The 17,590-nt window shown below is 40.6% G+C and overlaps 1 protein-coding gene across 1 annotated transcript in view; it reads right to left on the reverse strand.

Moving 5' to 3' along the window:
- Positions 1-17,340, reverse strand: part of NAA25 (N-alpha-acetyltransferase 25, NatB auxiliary subunit) — a 59,276-nt gene extending 41,936 nt beyond the window's left edge. The window contains exons 1-5 of the mRNA XM_024566602.4: positions 16,956-17,340; positions 6,404-6,489; positions 5,861-5,999; positions 4,398-4,516; positions 125-199 (exon numbers count right to left, since the gene is read on the reverse strand). Coding sequence (XP_024422370.1) covers positions 125-199; positions 4,398-4,516; positions 5,861-5,999; positions 6,404-6,489; positions 16,956-17,013 — 477 coding nt within the window. The 5' untranslated portion in view covers positions 17,014-17,340. The remainder of the gene's footprint in view (positions 1-124; positions 200-4,397; positions 4,517-5,860; positions 6,000-6,403; positions 6,490-16,955) is intronic.
- Between the last annotated feature and the right edge of the window lie 250 nt (positions 17,341-17,590).

Consider the following 17,590-nt stretch of genomic DNA (forward strand, 5'->3'; position numbering starts at 1 on the left):
GTGAAGTCCCTGTTTGACACATGCTACAACACATTATCCAAGACGTTCCTAAGACACATTAAGGACAGTAACTATATACAGAAATAAAAACAAATCTCGATCCCATTCTGAATGCCATACTCACTTGCATAATTAAGCTCATCACAGACCAAAAGTAGTAAGGGTTTTTGGGGACAATCTTATACAGAGTCATGCCAGCCTGAAAGAGAGCCATAAATAATTTAGAAAAGATTAGAGAGAGAGCAATTAATGATCTAGATATGTGGCAAAAAGTTTCCTAGGAGAATAGCAACACGTTTACATATCCCAGTTACTGTAAATGCCTAGTGACTTAATGGGTCTTCTCTGTTGGCTAGCAATAGAGGTAATCACAAACATGAATTTTTATATCAGGAATATTTCACCTTTGAAACAGATTTTCTCAACTTAAAACCCAGGATTTCTAGCTGGCTGGGTCGCTCGGTTAGAGTGTCGTCCAGATAAGCCAAGGTTGCGGGTTCGACTCCCGATCAGGGCACATACAACGATCCCCAATGAATGCATAAATAGATGGAATAACAAATCACCATCTCTCTATCTCCCTTCCTCTCTCTCTAAAATTAAAAAGTAAATAAAATTTTTTTATAAACCAATATTTCTAAAAATACTGCAATCCAATATAGTCCCAATAAAATACCAAAGCAAATACAAAATTTGGGTTATGAATGTACATCAGTAAACAAACTTCACTAAAGATATCACATCAATCAGTTAAACAAATAAACAAAGAAATCCAGACAGTACAGTTAAACTTCAAAATTAGAAAAGATTACTAACATAATTCAAAAATTTCTTAGGAAAGGAAAATAATCAGGGTCTTTTAAGATACCATTAATTAGAACTGAACTCTTTCATTGTGAAATGTACAATATACAAATACTTAAAAGCAGGGACAAGGCAACAAAGAGCAAAATAGATCTGTTCATACATAACTGAGAATCTATCCGTAATTAGCCAATTAGAAATCAATACTATAAACTCTGTCAGCTAATTATCAGTTACTATTATTTAAAAATCCTTTGCCTATCCTCAATATAGTTTAAAAATTTCATGAAGCCTCTACTAAGTGGAAGGAAATACCTATTTCTTTTTTGTTTTTTTAAGATTTTATTTATATATTTTAGAGAGTAACGTAGGTAGAAAGAGAGAGAGAGAGAAACATTGATCGGTTGCCTCTCCCATGCACCGCAATCGGGAACCAGGCCTGCAATCCAGGCATGTGCCCTGACTGGTATTCGAACCAGCAATCTTTCACTTTGCATGATGATGCCCAACCAACTGAGCCATGCCGGTCAGGGCAGGAAATGCCTATTTCTGCCAAGGATACAAAGATTGTGCCCTAGTCCCAAAAGCACTTAAAAGCTAGGGAAAGAAAAAACAAATACACAAACGACTAAAATACACTTGGCAATAAAAATAAACGTCATATACAAAAACACCATGCTAGGGTGTTTCTAAGGAAGGCAAGGTTAGGTTTGCTTATTCCTTCTTCTTTCTTTAAGGGAAAGTGGGGAAGGGAATTTTATCAGTAAAGCCTTTTCCGAAGTAGCAGTCTTTCAGATGGACCCTGAAAGTCAAACAGAATGTCAGTGGGCAAAGATGGAGGGTAAGGAGGCATATACAAATACAAATGTTTGGACGTGAATAGGTGAGTGAATCAATTCTAGGTAGGAGCAAAAGGAGTCTCAATAAAAACATTAGAGAAAAACATGCTGACAAGAACAAGCAGGACATCTGGCTTAAACAAAGGACTGAGTAGTAGAGAAAAGGACTGAAAGGTAGACTGAGGAGCCTTCGTTGTAAGGCATTCGAAAAGGAGCCCTAAGGAGTAATGAGTGTTGTATACTCTCCTAGGAAGAGTATTTTAGCAGTGAAGAAAGAAACTAGGAAGGAAGAAGAGGTGAGGCACTGAGGAACTCAACCAGGATGAGAAAGATCAAATAGGAAAGAGACCGCAAAGGCGCTGTGGAGGTAGACCCAACACGACCGGGAGACAAAACAGGGGACGCAGGAGAGTCTAAAATGGTTTGAGGTCCCTCCTTCCAACACCAAACTCAGGTGGAATGAAATGTAAAGTGTTAATTTTACTTGATAATGTGGGGAAAGAAAGCATTTTTATAATGACATGCAGAAGTAAAAAGGAATAAGATATAAAATTAATATGAACTTTTAATATAAAAGAAAGATTTCATGCATACCCATACCCTACTGTCTTGCAGACACTAATATTCTGCTGATACAGAAAGCTTTTGAAGAGAGAAAGTTTGAAAAGCATGGCTTGTAAACTGCTGACTCAGAGAATGGGAATGTTATTTAGGGAAAATGGAACGTCTAATCACCATGTGAATAACTAGAAACTCTTCATTCAAAGTGATCTTAAAAATTACCTGCCAGGAGATGTCATTTGGGGCAGCGGAAGTCCTTAAGTTTTCAGATTCTCTGGCCTCCTCCCACTACCTCCACCAGTTTATGCAAATCATTCATTTATTTAACAAATGTTTATTGTGCAGATGCTATTCTAGGAGCTGAGGATTCAGCAGAGAATGAAACAAACTCTCACCCTCATGAAATATGACATTTAATTTGTTAAATACCAATTACCTCAGACTGACATACAACTATCAAAATAAACATACAAAAAAATTAAACATACATATAAGCTAAGAAACTGTAACTACCAGAAACAACAACAAAGGTAGAATAAAAATTAAACATTCCATTCTAAAGCATGTAACACTAGAATTCTCCATTCTTCCAATACATGAGAGTGAAGTAATGCAAAAGCAAGATATAGGTAAAATATATTAAGAAATTGTAACTGTTAAACCATATCAAAGTAATGTCTCCAAAAATCAAGAAGAAAAACTGTGACTATCTCTGGCAAGATGTAAAGTTAAACTATAACAAAAATAAAACCTGTTCAAGTGGCAGATTTTTTTTTCAAAATCCACCTTAATATTGCTATTGCATGAATATGCCCTTTTTGTTATTTTATGTGTGTGTGTAATATACATAGTTCAAAATATATTATGGAGATCATGAAATTAATATATGCTTTAAAAAAACAGAAATAAAGATGAAAATTAAGATGAAAAGTATCCATATGTGCTGGTAACACTTTAGTATATATCCTTAGTGGTATACATTTCATTAAGGAGGAGTGGATGTGAGGGAGTGAGAGGAGGCCATTTTATAATCACTCTTCTCAATTAACATATATTAGAACATCTTTCTATGTCAACAAATAAAGAATCACAGTACTACAGGGAGGTTGGGGTATTGCATTTTATTCTATCATATAGAGGAACTGTAATTTCTTTATATCAGTATTAATGAGCATTTAATATACTTTACTTAAAACATATTCCTAGAAGTAAAAACAATGTAAGAATTTACATGTACGGGGGAGAAGTGGGGAGAAAATGCAGACAACTGTAACAGAATAAAATAATTTTTAAAAAAAGAATTTACATGTATAATGTCAGTGCTGTCAATTTTTTTAAATGTACTTTTTACATTAAAAGAAAATTATAATTTCTGAATATTTTTCCTGAGAATATACTCCACAGGTAAATAAAATGGTAGAATTTCTTCAAAGAATTATATTTGGGTCAAAAAAATTCTTGCAATTTAAAAGCTTGCAGAAGCAAAAAAACATTCATTTTAAGGGGAAGGATTTATATTAATATTGTATCTTCCACCCTCCCTGATTTATTGTTATAATTTCATATTTAAAGAATAAGATAACATAAAAACACAAGAAAGCTCTCCCTTCAGAAGACATTATACCCACAAACAAAGCAGTTCCAAAAAAAATACTAGTTTGACATCATAACTCATGATGGGCTTATCAGTGCAGGAGGCTCCTTCACACACATGCAAGAAACACCTGAAATGTGCTAACAAAAAAACGAGGTATCCCAAGCAGTGGGGACTTTTTTCCCCCTGACGGATTTTAGAATCTCATCAGGCCATAAACAGTTCAATAAATACAAATTAGATGTAAACTTTTAAGTTAATCTTTTTATAATCTGTTCATATTTTGCTCTGGAATTTCTGCCCATTTTCTGAAACAATAACAGCAATCTGATAGGGGAATTTGAAGCCAACTTACCAGAACCAAATAATACATACCATTAGGCCACAAAAGAAGAACAATCGAATTTCCCCAAATAAAACATTTTTAAACACACTCACAAAAAAATGACTGGCCCGTCTGCACACACACATGCACAGCTCAGTTCTATAAATGCACACTGCACGTGCACGGGCGCACAGACCGCTGCAGTGAGATCGCAGGAGAGACTTGGACCCCCAGCAGCAAATCCCCAGGCCCAGGGGGTTTGAGATCAAGTTACCTGTTGCATTTTCTTGTATTCGCCCACTCTGGCATAGGCCATGAAGAGGTGAGAGTGATACTCCTCACTATTGGGAACTTTCTTCACAGCTGCCTCATAAAGTTTTGTAACTAACTCCGCTAAGAGAAAGAGAAATAGGATTTTCTTTCGTTACTGAAGTATAACTTAAATCTTAACAGCATTTAATTTTTTATATTAAGTTCAAAATTAAGCAAAACTAACAATTCATTACTCAGAAGAACAAAGATTTAAAGAAAAGCAAAAGAATAAAAAATACTCAGGCCAAGTATCTCTTGGGAGATAAACAAGGAAATGAAATTGATGAAGAACACACAGGAAGCATTCTTAGTATTGATATTTCCTTTTTTTTGTAGATTTTATTTATTTATTTTTCGAGGGGGCAGGGAGGGAGAAAGAGAGGGAGAGAAACACCAATGTGTGGCTGCCTCTTGCATACCCCCAACTGGGCACCTGGCTGGCAACCCAGGCATGTGCCCCTACTGGGAATCGAACTGGCATCCCTTTGGTTCGCAGGCCAGTGCTCAATCCACTGAGCCACACCAGCGAGGGCTTTTTTTTTTTTTTTTTTTTTAATTGATTTTGAGAGAGAGACAGGAAGGGGGATTTTCGGAGAGAGGAGGGACAGATTGAGGGTGGGGGTGGGGGGTGAAGAGAGAGCGAGAGCGAGAGCGAGAGCGAGAGCGAGCGAGAGAGAGAGAGAGAGAGAGAGAGAGAGAGAAATATTGATTTGTTGTTCTAGTTATTTATGCATTCATTGGTTGCTTTTTGTATGTGCTTTGACTGGGCACTGAACCCACAACGTTGACGTATGGAGATGACTGAGCTACCCGGCCAGGGCAATGCTCCATTTCTTAAGTTGGGCAGCAGGTTCATGAATGTTAACTATTCCAAATCAAATTGTCTAGTGTGACACAAAATATATTCGTCTAGAATATGTATAATGAAAAATATGTATTAGTTCATAATAAAATATTTAAGAAATCAACAATAAAAATTTTACAGATGAAATGGCAGACTATCTAGAATATACTTAGAAATAATTTAGCGGGGCGGGGCATAGATAAAATTTGCCATGTGTCAATAATTGCTAACGGTGAATAATGAGTACAAAGGGATTTATATGCTATTCTCTGTTGTTTATCCTTATTTGAAATGTTCCATGTTAAAAAAGGAAAAGAGGCTAACTCTCGCATTTAGCAAATCAAAACGTCACAGATGAAACTCGGGTCCTCTTTCCCATTCAAGCAAGGACCCTGAAACACATAAAATATCCTCTGTCCACAGTCTTCAGAAATCATGGGAAATGCTTCATGGGAAAAGGTTATTTCACCTTTGTCATCCACTCTAATCATGAGGGATAAATAAATCAGACAAATAGAGAAATCAATCAGAAATATCCAAAAATGCAGGCTCAGTGTTAAAAGCAAGGAAAAGAGACATACGCCGATGCATCTCCCGGTAAAGAATGGTCAGTGCCTGCAGCGAGTTGTCGTCTGTGGGCTCCAGGGCTGCCACCTCCTGAGCCAAGGCGAAGGCTTCTTCTTGCTTTCCAGTTCTCTGTAAACCGATTGCCTTTAGAACCTGATAGAAAGAAAAGACAAATCAGGCTGAAAAGGACAGAAAAGGAAATATGAACCACAGAAAGCCAATTTGAAAGCACAAGATAAGCTGTGAAGTATGCCTAGGCTGTTAATCAATTAAACTATTTTACTAAAATATGAGCAAATCAAGATTCTTTCCTATTTCAGTTATATCAAGAATGCAAAACATTGCTTAAAAAGACTGTGGAAATAAAATAATTAAATTAGGTAAGTTATATCCAAATAAATAGCTAGCTTTTAACTAAATACTATTCATGGCATTTAAGTAATCAAGAAAGTACTCAGAAAAAGCATACACAGTTACTGAAGAGATTAAACATCTTTCTCCTTTAAAGATTACAATATATAACCCACCAAATATAAGTCAAGGGCAAATGAACTTACCTTAGCACAATGAAGATCCTTATGTTTCTTCAATAATTTATCTGCTTGCTGAATTGCCATTTTATTATTACCATTATCAAGATAATCTATGAAAACAGAAATTATGATAGTTAATGTTCCTTCAACAACACAGGTTGGTATCAGATATTTCAGAAAGTATATTAATTAGGTGTGAAAAACATCATGGAGCTGATTTTTTATAAGAATTTATTTACTCGTAGAGAGAGGAAAAGGGAGGGAGAACGAGAGAGAGAGAAACATGGATGTGCCTGGCCCGCAACCCAGGCATGTGCCCTGACTGGAATTCAAACTGGAGATCTTATCGTTCACAGGTTGGCGCTCAACCCACTGAGCCATACCAGCCATGGCTCACTTTAACCCTAAATGTCTAGGATGTTTCCAAATACAGCCTTACATCCCTATAGCCATCTCTCATTCAGAACCAGTATAATCCAGGCCCTAACCAGGGAACTCCATTGATTAGTGTTTTCCCGACACACCAAGGTTATGAGGTTGATCTCTGATGAGACACATACAAGGAGCAACCAATGAATGAATGAATAAGGGAAACAACAAATCAATATTTTTCTCTTTCTCTAAAATCAGTAAATAAAAATTTTTAAAAGCAACATAACCCAGTTATATTAGTCCTTAAGATTCAAGGCAAAACATCTTTAGATAATAGTCGACATTAATATTTTTACCTCTGAGAAATAGTCACCCAAAATTAAAATACTTTTTATTAAGTACATTTTATTGATTATGCTATTATAGTTGTCCCATTTTTTTCTCCCCTTTATCCCCCACTGCCCTGCACCCTCCTTCCCTCCACAAATCATCCCCCTTAGTTCATATCCCTGGGTCACACATGTAAGTTCTTTGGCTTCTCCATTTCCTTTACTATTCTTAACCTCTCCCTGTCCATTTTGTACCTACCAATTATGCTTCTTATTCCCTGTACCTTTTACCGCATTCTCCTATCCCCCCTCTCCTCACTGATAATCCTCCATGTGATCTCCATTTCTCTGATTCTGTTCCTATTCTAGTTGTTTGCTTAGTTTGTTTTTGTTTTTTTAGGTTCAGTTGATAGTTGTGAGTTTGTTGTCATTTTACTGTTCCTGTTTTTTATCGTCTTTTTCTTAGATAACTCCCTTTAACATTTCATATGATAAGGGCTTGGTGGTGATGAACTCCTTTAACTTGACCTTATCTGGGAAGCACTATCTGTCCTTCCATTTTAAATGATAGCTTTGCTGAATAATCTTGGATATAGGTCCTTGCCTTTCACAACTTTGAATACTTCTTTCCAGCCCCTTCTTGCCTATAAGGTTTCTTTTGAGAAATCAGCTGATGGTCTTATGGGAACTCCTTTGTAGGTAAATCTTTCCTATTCTCTTGCTGCTTTTAAGATTAGCTCTTTATCTTTAACCTCAGGCAATTTAATTATGATGTATCTTGGTGTGTTGTTCCTCCTTGGGTCCAACTTCTTTGGGACTCTCTGAGCGTCTAGGACTTGCATGTCTATTTCCTTTGCCAGGCTGAGGAAGTTTTCCTTCATTATTTTTTCAAATAAGTTTTCAATTTCTTGCTCTTCCTATTCTCCTTCTGGCACCCCTATGATTTGGATGTTGAAACACTTAAAAGTTGTCCCAGAGATTCCTAAGCTTCTCATTTTTTTTGAATTCTTGCTTCTTCATTCTGTTCTGGTTGAATGTTATTTCTTCCTTCTGCTCCAAATCGTTGATGTGAGCTCCAGTGAAGTTTCCTTCCCTTCACTGTTGGTTCCCTGTATATTTTTCTTTATTTCACTTTGTATATCCTTCACTTCTTCTTTTATTTTGCATCCGTACTCAACCATTTCTGTGAGCATCCTGATTACCAGTGTTTTGAACTCTGCATCTGATGGGATTGGCTATCTCCTAGTACCTTAGTTCTTTTTCTGGTTTTGATCTGTTCTTTCATTTTGGGCCACATTTCTTTATCTCGGTGCATCTGTCATGTTGTAAGGGGCAGAGCCTTAGGTATTCACCAGGGCAGGGCAACCCACTTTGCTGCATGTGGAGGAAGGGTCAGAGAGGGAACAATGACGTTTCCTCTGCTCTTGTCCCACTTTCAAGAGACTGGCAGTTTCTCCCACCACCACAACCCCCACAGATTTTTATAGCCAGAGGGTCTGAGGCTTTATTTTGCCCACACTGGAACCCTGGGTTGCACAGTCTGCCTCGCTCCCCAGTTGTTCCTCCCAGTTTATCTGCACACAAATGTGGGACCGCCTGGTCCACCAGCCGCTGCCTTGCTGCATGTCTTCTCCACCCCAGCTGCCCGTCTCTGCCCCTCCTACGAGACTGGATGAATGTTTCTTCTTTAACTCCCTGGCTGTCGGACTTCCATATAGTTTAATTTTCTGGCAGTTATGGTTGTTTTTTGTTTGAACTACAACCTTAGTATTAAAACAATGCTCTAACCAACTGAGCTACCAGGTCAGGGCTCTAGTAGCCAAGCTTTAAATTTAACAAATAGACCGTGTTCCTTCAGTAAAATGTATAATGAGTATTTACTTTACCACAGAGTTAAGTATAATTCACTGAATTAGAAAATAAGAGAAAGTTTTACCCATGGAGGGGAATGGAGGAGATGAAGTCCGATAATATCAGGAGTGGGCAAGGATGGTGGGAGAAAACTTTGAAATTCTGCTTGAAATAAAAACTAGCACTGACTTTGAAGAAAAAGTGACTTCTATGTTCCCTAAGCTATGTATCCATTCCCGATCTTATGAATATGGAGACCTGTCATAAAATAGTATTAAGGGGGGAAAAAGGCAATCTATTATTCGAAAGTCTAACAAAAGCTAAGATTCATTTCCAGATGAGATCTAAAAGAAAATGAGAAGTATTTTAAATGGGAAAAGTGGTAGCTGTCAATTCGAAATACAGAAAGATGGCTAAACACAGGCCAGCCACAACCAGTACTACCACCAATTCTAGGTCCCTCTTTGCTCACCAAGGTCCTGTATCAGCATAGGGGCAGGCAACAAGGCGTAGATAACCCAAAATAAATGATCTATTTTGCAACAATGAGCAACAGCAACTCTCATTCATTGCTGGTGGAAATACAAATTGGTAGAGCCACTTTGGAAGACCGTTTGGAAGTTTAAAAACTGAACATACTCTTACCATATGAACCAACAATTGGTATGTACCCAAATGAGCTGAAAACTTTCTTCTACACAAAAACCTGCGCACAAATGTTTATAGCAGCTTTATTCATAACTGTCAAAATTAAGAAGCAATGAAGATGCCCTTCAATAGGCTAATGGATAAACAAACAGAGATACATCCATTCAATGGAATATGACTTGGGGATAAAGTAAGTGAGCTATCATGCAACATAAAAACATGGAGGCCCTCGCTGGTGTGTCTCAGAGGAGTGAGTGCCTGCCAGCCCACTAACCAAAAGGTCACTGGTTCGATTCCCAGTCAGGGCACATGCCTGGGTTGTAGGCCAGGTCACCAGTAGGGGGCGTGCAAGAGGCAGCCGACTGACAACCTACCGATGTATCTCTTGTACATCAATGTTTCTCTCCCTCTCCCTCCCTTCTCCTCTCTCTAAAAATAAATAAATAAAATCTTTGAGAAAAAAAACATGGAGGAACATTAAATACATATTGCTAAGTGAAAAAAGGCAATCTGAAAAGGCCACGCACTGTATGATTCCAACTTTGTGACATTCTGGAAAAGGCAAAAATTATACAGAGTAGAAAAATCAGCGGTTGCCAGGAGCTCGGGAAAGGATGAACAGGTGGAGCACAGGAGATTTTTGGGCAGTGAAACTATTCTGCATGATATCATACATTTGTCAAAACCCGTAAAACGTACAACACAAAGAATGAACCCTAATATAAACTAATAAACTATGTAACAAATGTAACACACTAGTAGGATGTTAATAGGAGAAACTAGGGGAAAAGGGGAAGAGTGTGGGGATGTAGAGGAACTCTCTGTACTTTCTGCTCATTTTTCTGCTCTAAAAATAAAGTCTATTAATAAATAGATAAATTTAATAAATTTTAAATTGATAAATAAATAAGTTTAAATTTAAAAAGGATAAAAGCAAAGATTCATTTCCAGAGAAGGAAAATAAGAAGTGTTATAACTGGGAAACAGGGTGGCAGTCGTTGATTCTAAATATAGAAAGATAACTAAACAAAGACCAGTTCACAGATCTACTACCACTACCGGTTCCTCATTGCTCATCTAGGTCCTGAATCAGCAGAGGAACAAAGAAGGCACAAACAATTCAAAACAATCTATGGCTCTGGTGACCCAGAGTGTCCCAAATAATAAATAGGCTATCATTTTACCTAACAGTTTCAATTTCTTTTCCAACGAATACTTTACTAAAACTTTTGACAGCCACATGAACGCATGAGTTTCATCTCCTTAGTCTTCAATGAACTTAGTATTGATGAGCACCAATAATGCTAGGTAAAAATATTAAAAAGAAGCCTTACTCTGGACATAATCATAATCTACAAAGGAATATCAAGGATTAATACTATGGTAGAGAGATTAGAGAATCAAAGAACTCAAAAAATACTCAATCTTGGCCTGAATACCCAAATACCTAATACCTGTTTCCTTAAATCCTTAGCTCAGCGAACTGGCCTTCACTTGTCCTCTACAGAATGTGACAGACACTCCAGCTCAATAAATGATACCTCTTCCTAAAGACTTGATGCTGAAGTCAGTTCTGAGTTACTTCTGACTCAGTCCTACAAGATTCCAGGTTTACAGAACATATCTTTAAGTCTTTTCAAAAAGTACACATCTTTGCTAAGATGCCGTATCTTAGGATCTGCCCATAAATGCGTCAAGCCACAGTTCAGGACTATAAGGACACTGAACTTTTTTCCCTCTGTAGTTGACAAGGCTCTGAAATTACTGTTCCTACCTACCCATGCCCTCTTCTCTAGAAACGGTTTCTACTGCCTCTGCTGAAGAGGGAGAACTGGATGACCATGTCTGGTCCATGTAATTGTAGCCCAATGCGATGGACATTTGATCCAAGCTGGATAAATCAGCTTTCTTCCTGGTAATCTGTAACTGCAACACTGAAAGCTGGAGTCAGAAAGCTCTGGGGAAATCTAAACCTCATTTGGAAGGCAATAAATATGAGTCTGAGGTTACCAGTAGCAACTCAGGAATTTCCATTTTTGAAGGAGCCTTAGTTAGGGACGCAAGTTGGTTGATGGAGGGTGAATAAAAGAGTTGTATCTTGACTCTTCATTCACATAAATCTATAACAGAATAAAAAATATCAACCTGCCCTGGCTAGTGTGCCTCAGTGGACTGAATGCTGGCCTGCAAACCAAAAGGTCACTGGTTCAATTCCCAGTCAGGGCACATGCCTGGGTTGAGGGCCAGGTCAGGTCCCCAGTAGAGGGCGTGTGAGAGGCAACCACACATTGATGTTTCTCTCCCTCTTTCTCTCTCTCTTCCCCTCTCTAAAGATAAATAAATAAAATCTTTAACAAAAATCAACCATGTGAGGGTACAGCTGTCTGTCCCTTTTATTTCTCCCCGACAATATTCAGAGCTATCTTTTAAGATGCAAGCCTGATTATCCCATTTCTCTAGCTGAATCTCTTCAGTGCTTCCCACTGTCTACAAAATAAATTTCCAAACCCTTAAAATGGATTACAAAGGTCTGAGCATGTCTACCTCTTAGGTCCCCAGGTGGAGCAAGCTCCTTTTATACACTCGCTCCCTCCATCTCTCTCCCTATTTCATCGCCTGACTAACCTCTGCTCTCCTTTCATGTTCAGTAAAATGTCACTTCCCCGGGGAACCTTTTCTTGACTCGTCCCCAACAGCCAAGATGCCCATATTCTATGCTCTCATGGCAACCTATACTTTTCCTTCAAAATCCTTAACACAAATGTAATGACTAGGTATACTATCATTTTAAAAATCTGTTAAGCCCTGGCTGGGTGGCTCAGTTGGTTGGAGAATTGTCCTATACACCAAAGGTTGTGGGTTCAACTGCTCATCAGGGCACATACCTAGGTTGCAAGTTCAATCCCCCCCCCCACCCCGCTCAGGGTGTGCGTGTGCGTGTTCTAAAGACCATGGGAATATTTTTTCTTTCAAACTTCTCTATTTCTACTTTGCCATTGCTGTCCCAGCAATTCCTGTATTCTGACCACCACTTCAACCCCTTCTCCCAACCACTAAAAATTTTTTTTTAATTAATAATAATGGTAGGAGAAAGTCCTGGTGCCTGCCAAGTCACATGAGAGTAAAAAATCTGTTAAGCCCTGGCTGGTGTGGCTCAGTGGATTGAGTGCCGGCCTGCAATCCAAAAGTTCGCTGGTTCAATTCCCGGTCTGGGTACATGGCTGGGTTGTGGGCCAGGTCCCCAGTGGGGGGTGCACGAGAGACAACCACACACTGATGTTTCTCTACCTCTCCTTCTCCCTCCCTTCCTCTGCCTAAAAATAAGTAAATATTTTTTTAAAAAAATCTGTTGAGAACCACATAGCACAAGAGAATCATTTTAGCAAAAGGAGAATTAATAATAAAGGAGGTGTTCTAGCAAGGTCATGGGTGATTTTTAAAAACCAAAAATGCAATACCCAAACTTACCAACTTGTGAGTAATGAGATACACTCTGAAGATGTTTCAACTAATCATTTTTCTGCACAGAAATACTATCCTAAACCTAGCTACCGAAAACAGAATTTCAACCCCTCATATCTTACCCCACCACAATTTCACAATTATTCACCCTTACAGCCCTGTCCACTGCTATCCCAAACAATATTCATTAAGAGCTAAAGACAGTTGTAAAATCCTAAAGCCTTGGCAATACAAAAAGTACTGTACACCCGGACCAGCATGGCTCACCTGGTTGAGCCTCATCCTGCAAAACAAAAGGTCGCAGGTTCAATCCCCAGTCAGGGTACATGCCAAGGGTTATGGTGCCCCAAGGTAAACAACTGATGTTTTGTTTCTCTCCCTCTCTTTCTCACTCCCTCCCTCATCTCTACAAATAAATAAATAAAATCTTTTTTAGGGTTGGACTCTCCAGTGAGAATGCCTGTGTCCAAATCCCAGCTCTCAGCAAGTTAATCTCTGGCCTTTATTTCACCACTAGGATAGGCAGCATGCAAATAAGCACTCAACGCTGACATTCCTTGAACTTTTGCCTGGTGGGCAAGTACCACCATGAGTGAGCTTGTTCACTTGTCCACTAATGAGTGTCTGAATTCAAGGAGCAATAGTGGTACTAATGTATTTAAACTTAAAGCAGGGGCTGTACCAAAGTCTGGAAGTCAAAAGTCAGAAATGCTGCCCTGGCCAGGTAGTTCAGTTGGTCAGGGGGTCATCTGAGATTGCAGACACCAAGACTGCAGGTTCAATCCTGGTTGGGCACATACAAGAATCATCCAATGAATGCATAAATAACTGGAACAAATTGGTGTTTCTCTCTCTCTCTCTCTCTTCATCCTTCCCTCCCTCCCCCTCTTGCACTAAAATCAATATATAAATTTTTTTTTAAGTCAAAAGTGCTGAAGTCAAGGATACTCTGTACCCTATCTTTTCCTATTCCTGCCAGTTTATATTAATTGCTTTGGAATTCCTAAAGAGCGTCTTCTAATCTTCTTCCCATGTAACTAAAACAAAAGCTACTAATTCTGGCTTCACTTTTGAGAATATGACATGTCGCCTCTGGTTAATGCATCCTGATATTTAGCAATGTGAAATGAACAAGGTTTTTCTTCTTGGACAGTTCAAAACACTATTCTAAATGACTTATGGGGCACCAAAGGCATTTTCTTTGGTCCTCAAGAACAATTTTAGAAATCCAATTATTCTTAAAAGTGTTAAAACTTGCTTTTAGGGGAAGACTTTTGCTGTGCGTCCATGTCATTTGCCCTCACTGAAGATTCCAAATAACACCCTGGCTGGTGTGGCTCAGTGGTTTAAGTAATGGCCTGAAAACCAATGAGTTGCTTGTTTGATTCCCATTCAAGGCACATGCCTGTGTTGTGGGCCAGGTCCCCAGTAGGGGGTGTGCAATAGGCAACCACACAATGATGTTTCTCTCCCTCTCTTTCTCCTTCCCTTCTCCTCTCTCTAAAGATGGATAAGTAAAATCTTTTTTAGAAAAGAAAGGAAAAAAAAAGGTTCCAAATTACTTGATTTGGGGAGAGAAGAGGAGTCTCACCTAACTTTTTGGTAGTTGACAATGCTTTTGGGTCTTTTATTTGGTGTGGAGAGTTGGTAAAGTTAGTGGTAATGCTATTTTTGGAAGGTAAGTAATTGCCCTTTAGCATAAAAAGGGAACGGGGGACAGAGTGCAAATTCTCAGACATAGCTCTAGATCTGTATTAAGAACCAGTAGAGTAATAGAATGTTCCACCGGCCAGGTGGCCCATTGAAATTTATAAGGAATTGCAGAAGGCACTGAGTGTAGAGCAGGGTTATTAGGACAGTATGGTCCTTGGACCTGGGGGACCCAGAGACCATTTCAGAATGCCTGAGGTGAAAAACTGTCATAATGAAACTAAGATGTTATTTGGCCTTTTCATCATTCTCAACGTGTTTTCTAACTACATACCTGAATGAACAGAAAAACAGAAGTCCGTGAGAACCTACATGTCTTCAATTGAAGATATCCATTTCTAATGTATTATAATTTGTGAATTATAGTAAAGATGACTATACACCAAAAAAAGGTTTTGAATCTTTTTTGTTAAAAAAGAATAAAAATCTGCAGGCAGCTGCTGCACAGAACCCTAATGAGCCCTGCGTTCAGTGCTTGCCCTCCGCCCCCCCCTTGCATATTTCATCCCTGCTCTCTGAAAATGTACTGGAGGGCAGGAGAGGATGCAGCTCTGGGAAGTGGAAATCACTTATCTCTGCCACTGGCCACCTGTGTGGCCTTAGGCACGTCAGTACCTTCAGCTCAAAGTAAAGTGGTTTCCAGCACAGTGGTTAAGAGGGTGAGCCTGGGGCAGTCAGCTGAATGACTTCACACAAATTATCGCATCAATAAACCAATCTCCTCGTTTATGAAAAAGCGGGGAAAGAGGGATTGGGGGGGAAATAACTACCTCCTGAGAATATGTGAAGATTAAATGAGATACCCCACATAAAAAGCCAAGGATAGTGACTGACACGACTTACAGTCCATACACATTAGCTATTATTACCCATCTCACAGGGCTGTTAGAATCAAATGAGATGTGAGAGTAAAGCATCACACAAATTACAAAATAAAAGGAGGACCAGCCCTGGCCGGGTAGCTCAGTTAGTGAGAGGGCCCTCCCAATACACCAAGGTTACAGGTTCGATGGTGGTCAGGGCACATACAAGAATCAACCAATGAATTCATAACTAAGTGGAACAAAAAAATCAGTGTTTCTCTTTCTCTTTTTTTCTCTCTCCTTTTCTCTTTCTCTCTAAAATCAATCAGTAACTTTAAAAAAAAAAAAAAGGCAGGTCCACTTGTGCCACAGAAAGAAAAAAGAAATTTAAATAATCTCAGCCACGAGGAGAAGCCATTTAGTAACATCACGCTACAAACACGAGGTCTCGTTTTAGAAAAACCACTGACCTTCAAGCTTTCCTCACCATTAACTGAGACAGACCAGGACCACACAACCATCTAAGAGGAAAGGAAATGCAAAAGAGACCACTGTCCAATTACAGCACTTATCCGTTCTTGAAAAGGTGTTTCCTTCCTGACTCAAATCTGTGACTTTTCACAACCGGGGTGGCAGGATGACATCAAGGTCTTAAAACTGTGGGCTGAGATAAGCGTTAGGGATGGCGGGAGGTCCACTTAGCACGCGAAGGCACGCTGCGGAGAAAACCAGACCAGAAATGCCCTTGCAGCAGTCCTGCGAGCCCCTCCGTCGTGAGCGACCAGTCTCTTCACCGCTATTCTGGCTCCAAGGCCCCCCGCCCCCCGCCTCCCACGTGTGCCCAGAGCAGCTGTTTCTCCACCAAAGAGCTCTGAATTGGGAGCCTCAAACACCGGCCTGCTCCTGCCTCGATCTGGGTGACCTTGCGTCAGCCCCTTCCCCGCTTTAGACCTCCGTTTCTCCTTGTGCACCCAGCACAACCAATCAGACAACCCCCTAGGCTCCGTTCCCGTAAGTGAAAAGTCTTTAGTGCGGCATCTTCCCTCGAATAGGGAAAGGAGTCATAGCTTCCACCCGCGGGGAGACGTCGAGTCTCCCTTGGTGTGGCCCTAACGACGCAGCCTACGGGTAGCGCAGGTCTCAGCGAGAGGAAGCGCCCCACACTGGCCAGCGCTGCCTACCTGCCGCTTCCCCGACGGCGCCGCTGCCACCTCAGGGCTCAGGAAGCGCCGCCGGCGCCTACGCTAGGCCCGCGGCTGCGGCCTAGCGGCCCCGCGCGGCCCGCCCCCGACGCCCACGAGCCCCGCTCCCGAACCCTCAGCGCCCCTCCTGGGCCTTTGCCCGGGCCTCGGCAGCCCTCGGCGCTTCCGGCCGGCGACCAGGCTGGCCATAGGCACTCACCGTAAATGGGCCGGAGGCGCCTGTCGTTAGGGTCCTGCACATGGCCCCGCGTCGCCATGATGACAAGCGCAGAACCACAGTGCGCACGCGCGAGGCAAGCCCCCGGGAAGGGGCTGTTAAAGGGCCAGTGCCGATCTCGCCCGTCTATCGCGATGGGACGCGACCGAACGCACCTGCTGCGAAAGCAGCAACACCCCCACCCCGCCCCACTTTCGCACCCCAGTTGCCTGTTCAATAGGGACTTTCCCTCCCCTGCGATGGTGGAATCAACCTAGCTAGTAGAGGCGGCAGTTGCTGATGTAGCAAAAGCGGCTGTTGCGGAGGGAGCAGAGGCGGCTGTTGCTGTTGAAATCCCTCCCGAGCTACCTGCTGGGGAGTGAGGACTAGGAGGGAGAAACTTGGCCAAAGTTAGGGCTCGGCCGCTCCTGCTTATATCCTATTTATCCTCTGTGCTGAAAGACCAGTTAGCCTTGTCTTTAATTGTTGAGAAACGGGGAACTCCTCTGGGAGAACGAGTTCCAGATCCCTTGACCCCTCTCCTGGGGCTCAGCCAAGGAGGAAGCATCCTAGATGAAGAGTAAACCAGTCAATTACACCTCAGTAAAGCTGGCAGAAAAAAGTAATTCAGTCAGTAT

Source organism: Desmodus rotundus, chromosome 7 (assembly GCF_022682495.2).
Source record: "Desmodus rotundus isolate HL8 chromosome 7, HLdesRot8A.1, whole genome shotgun sequence".
NCBI classification, from domain to species: Eukaryota; Metazoa; Chordata; class Mammalia; order Chiroptera; family Phyllostomidae; genus Desmodus; species Desmodus rotundus.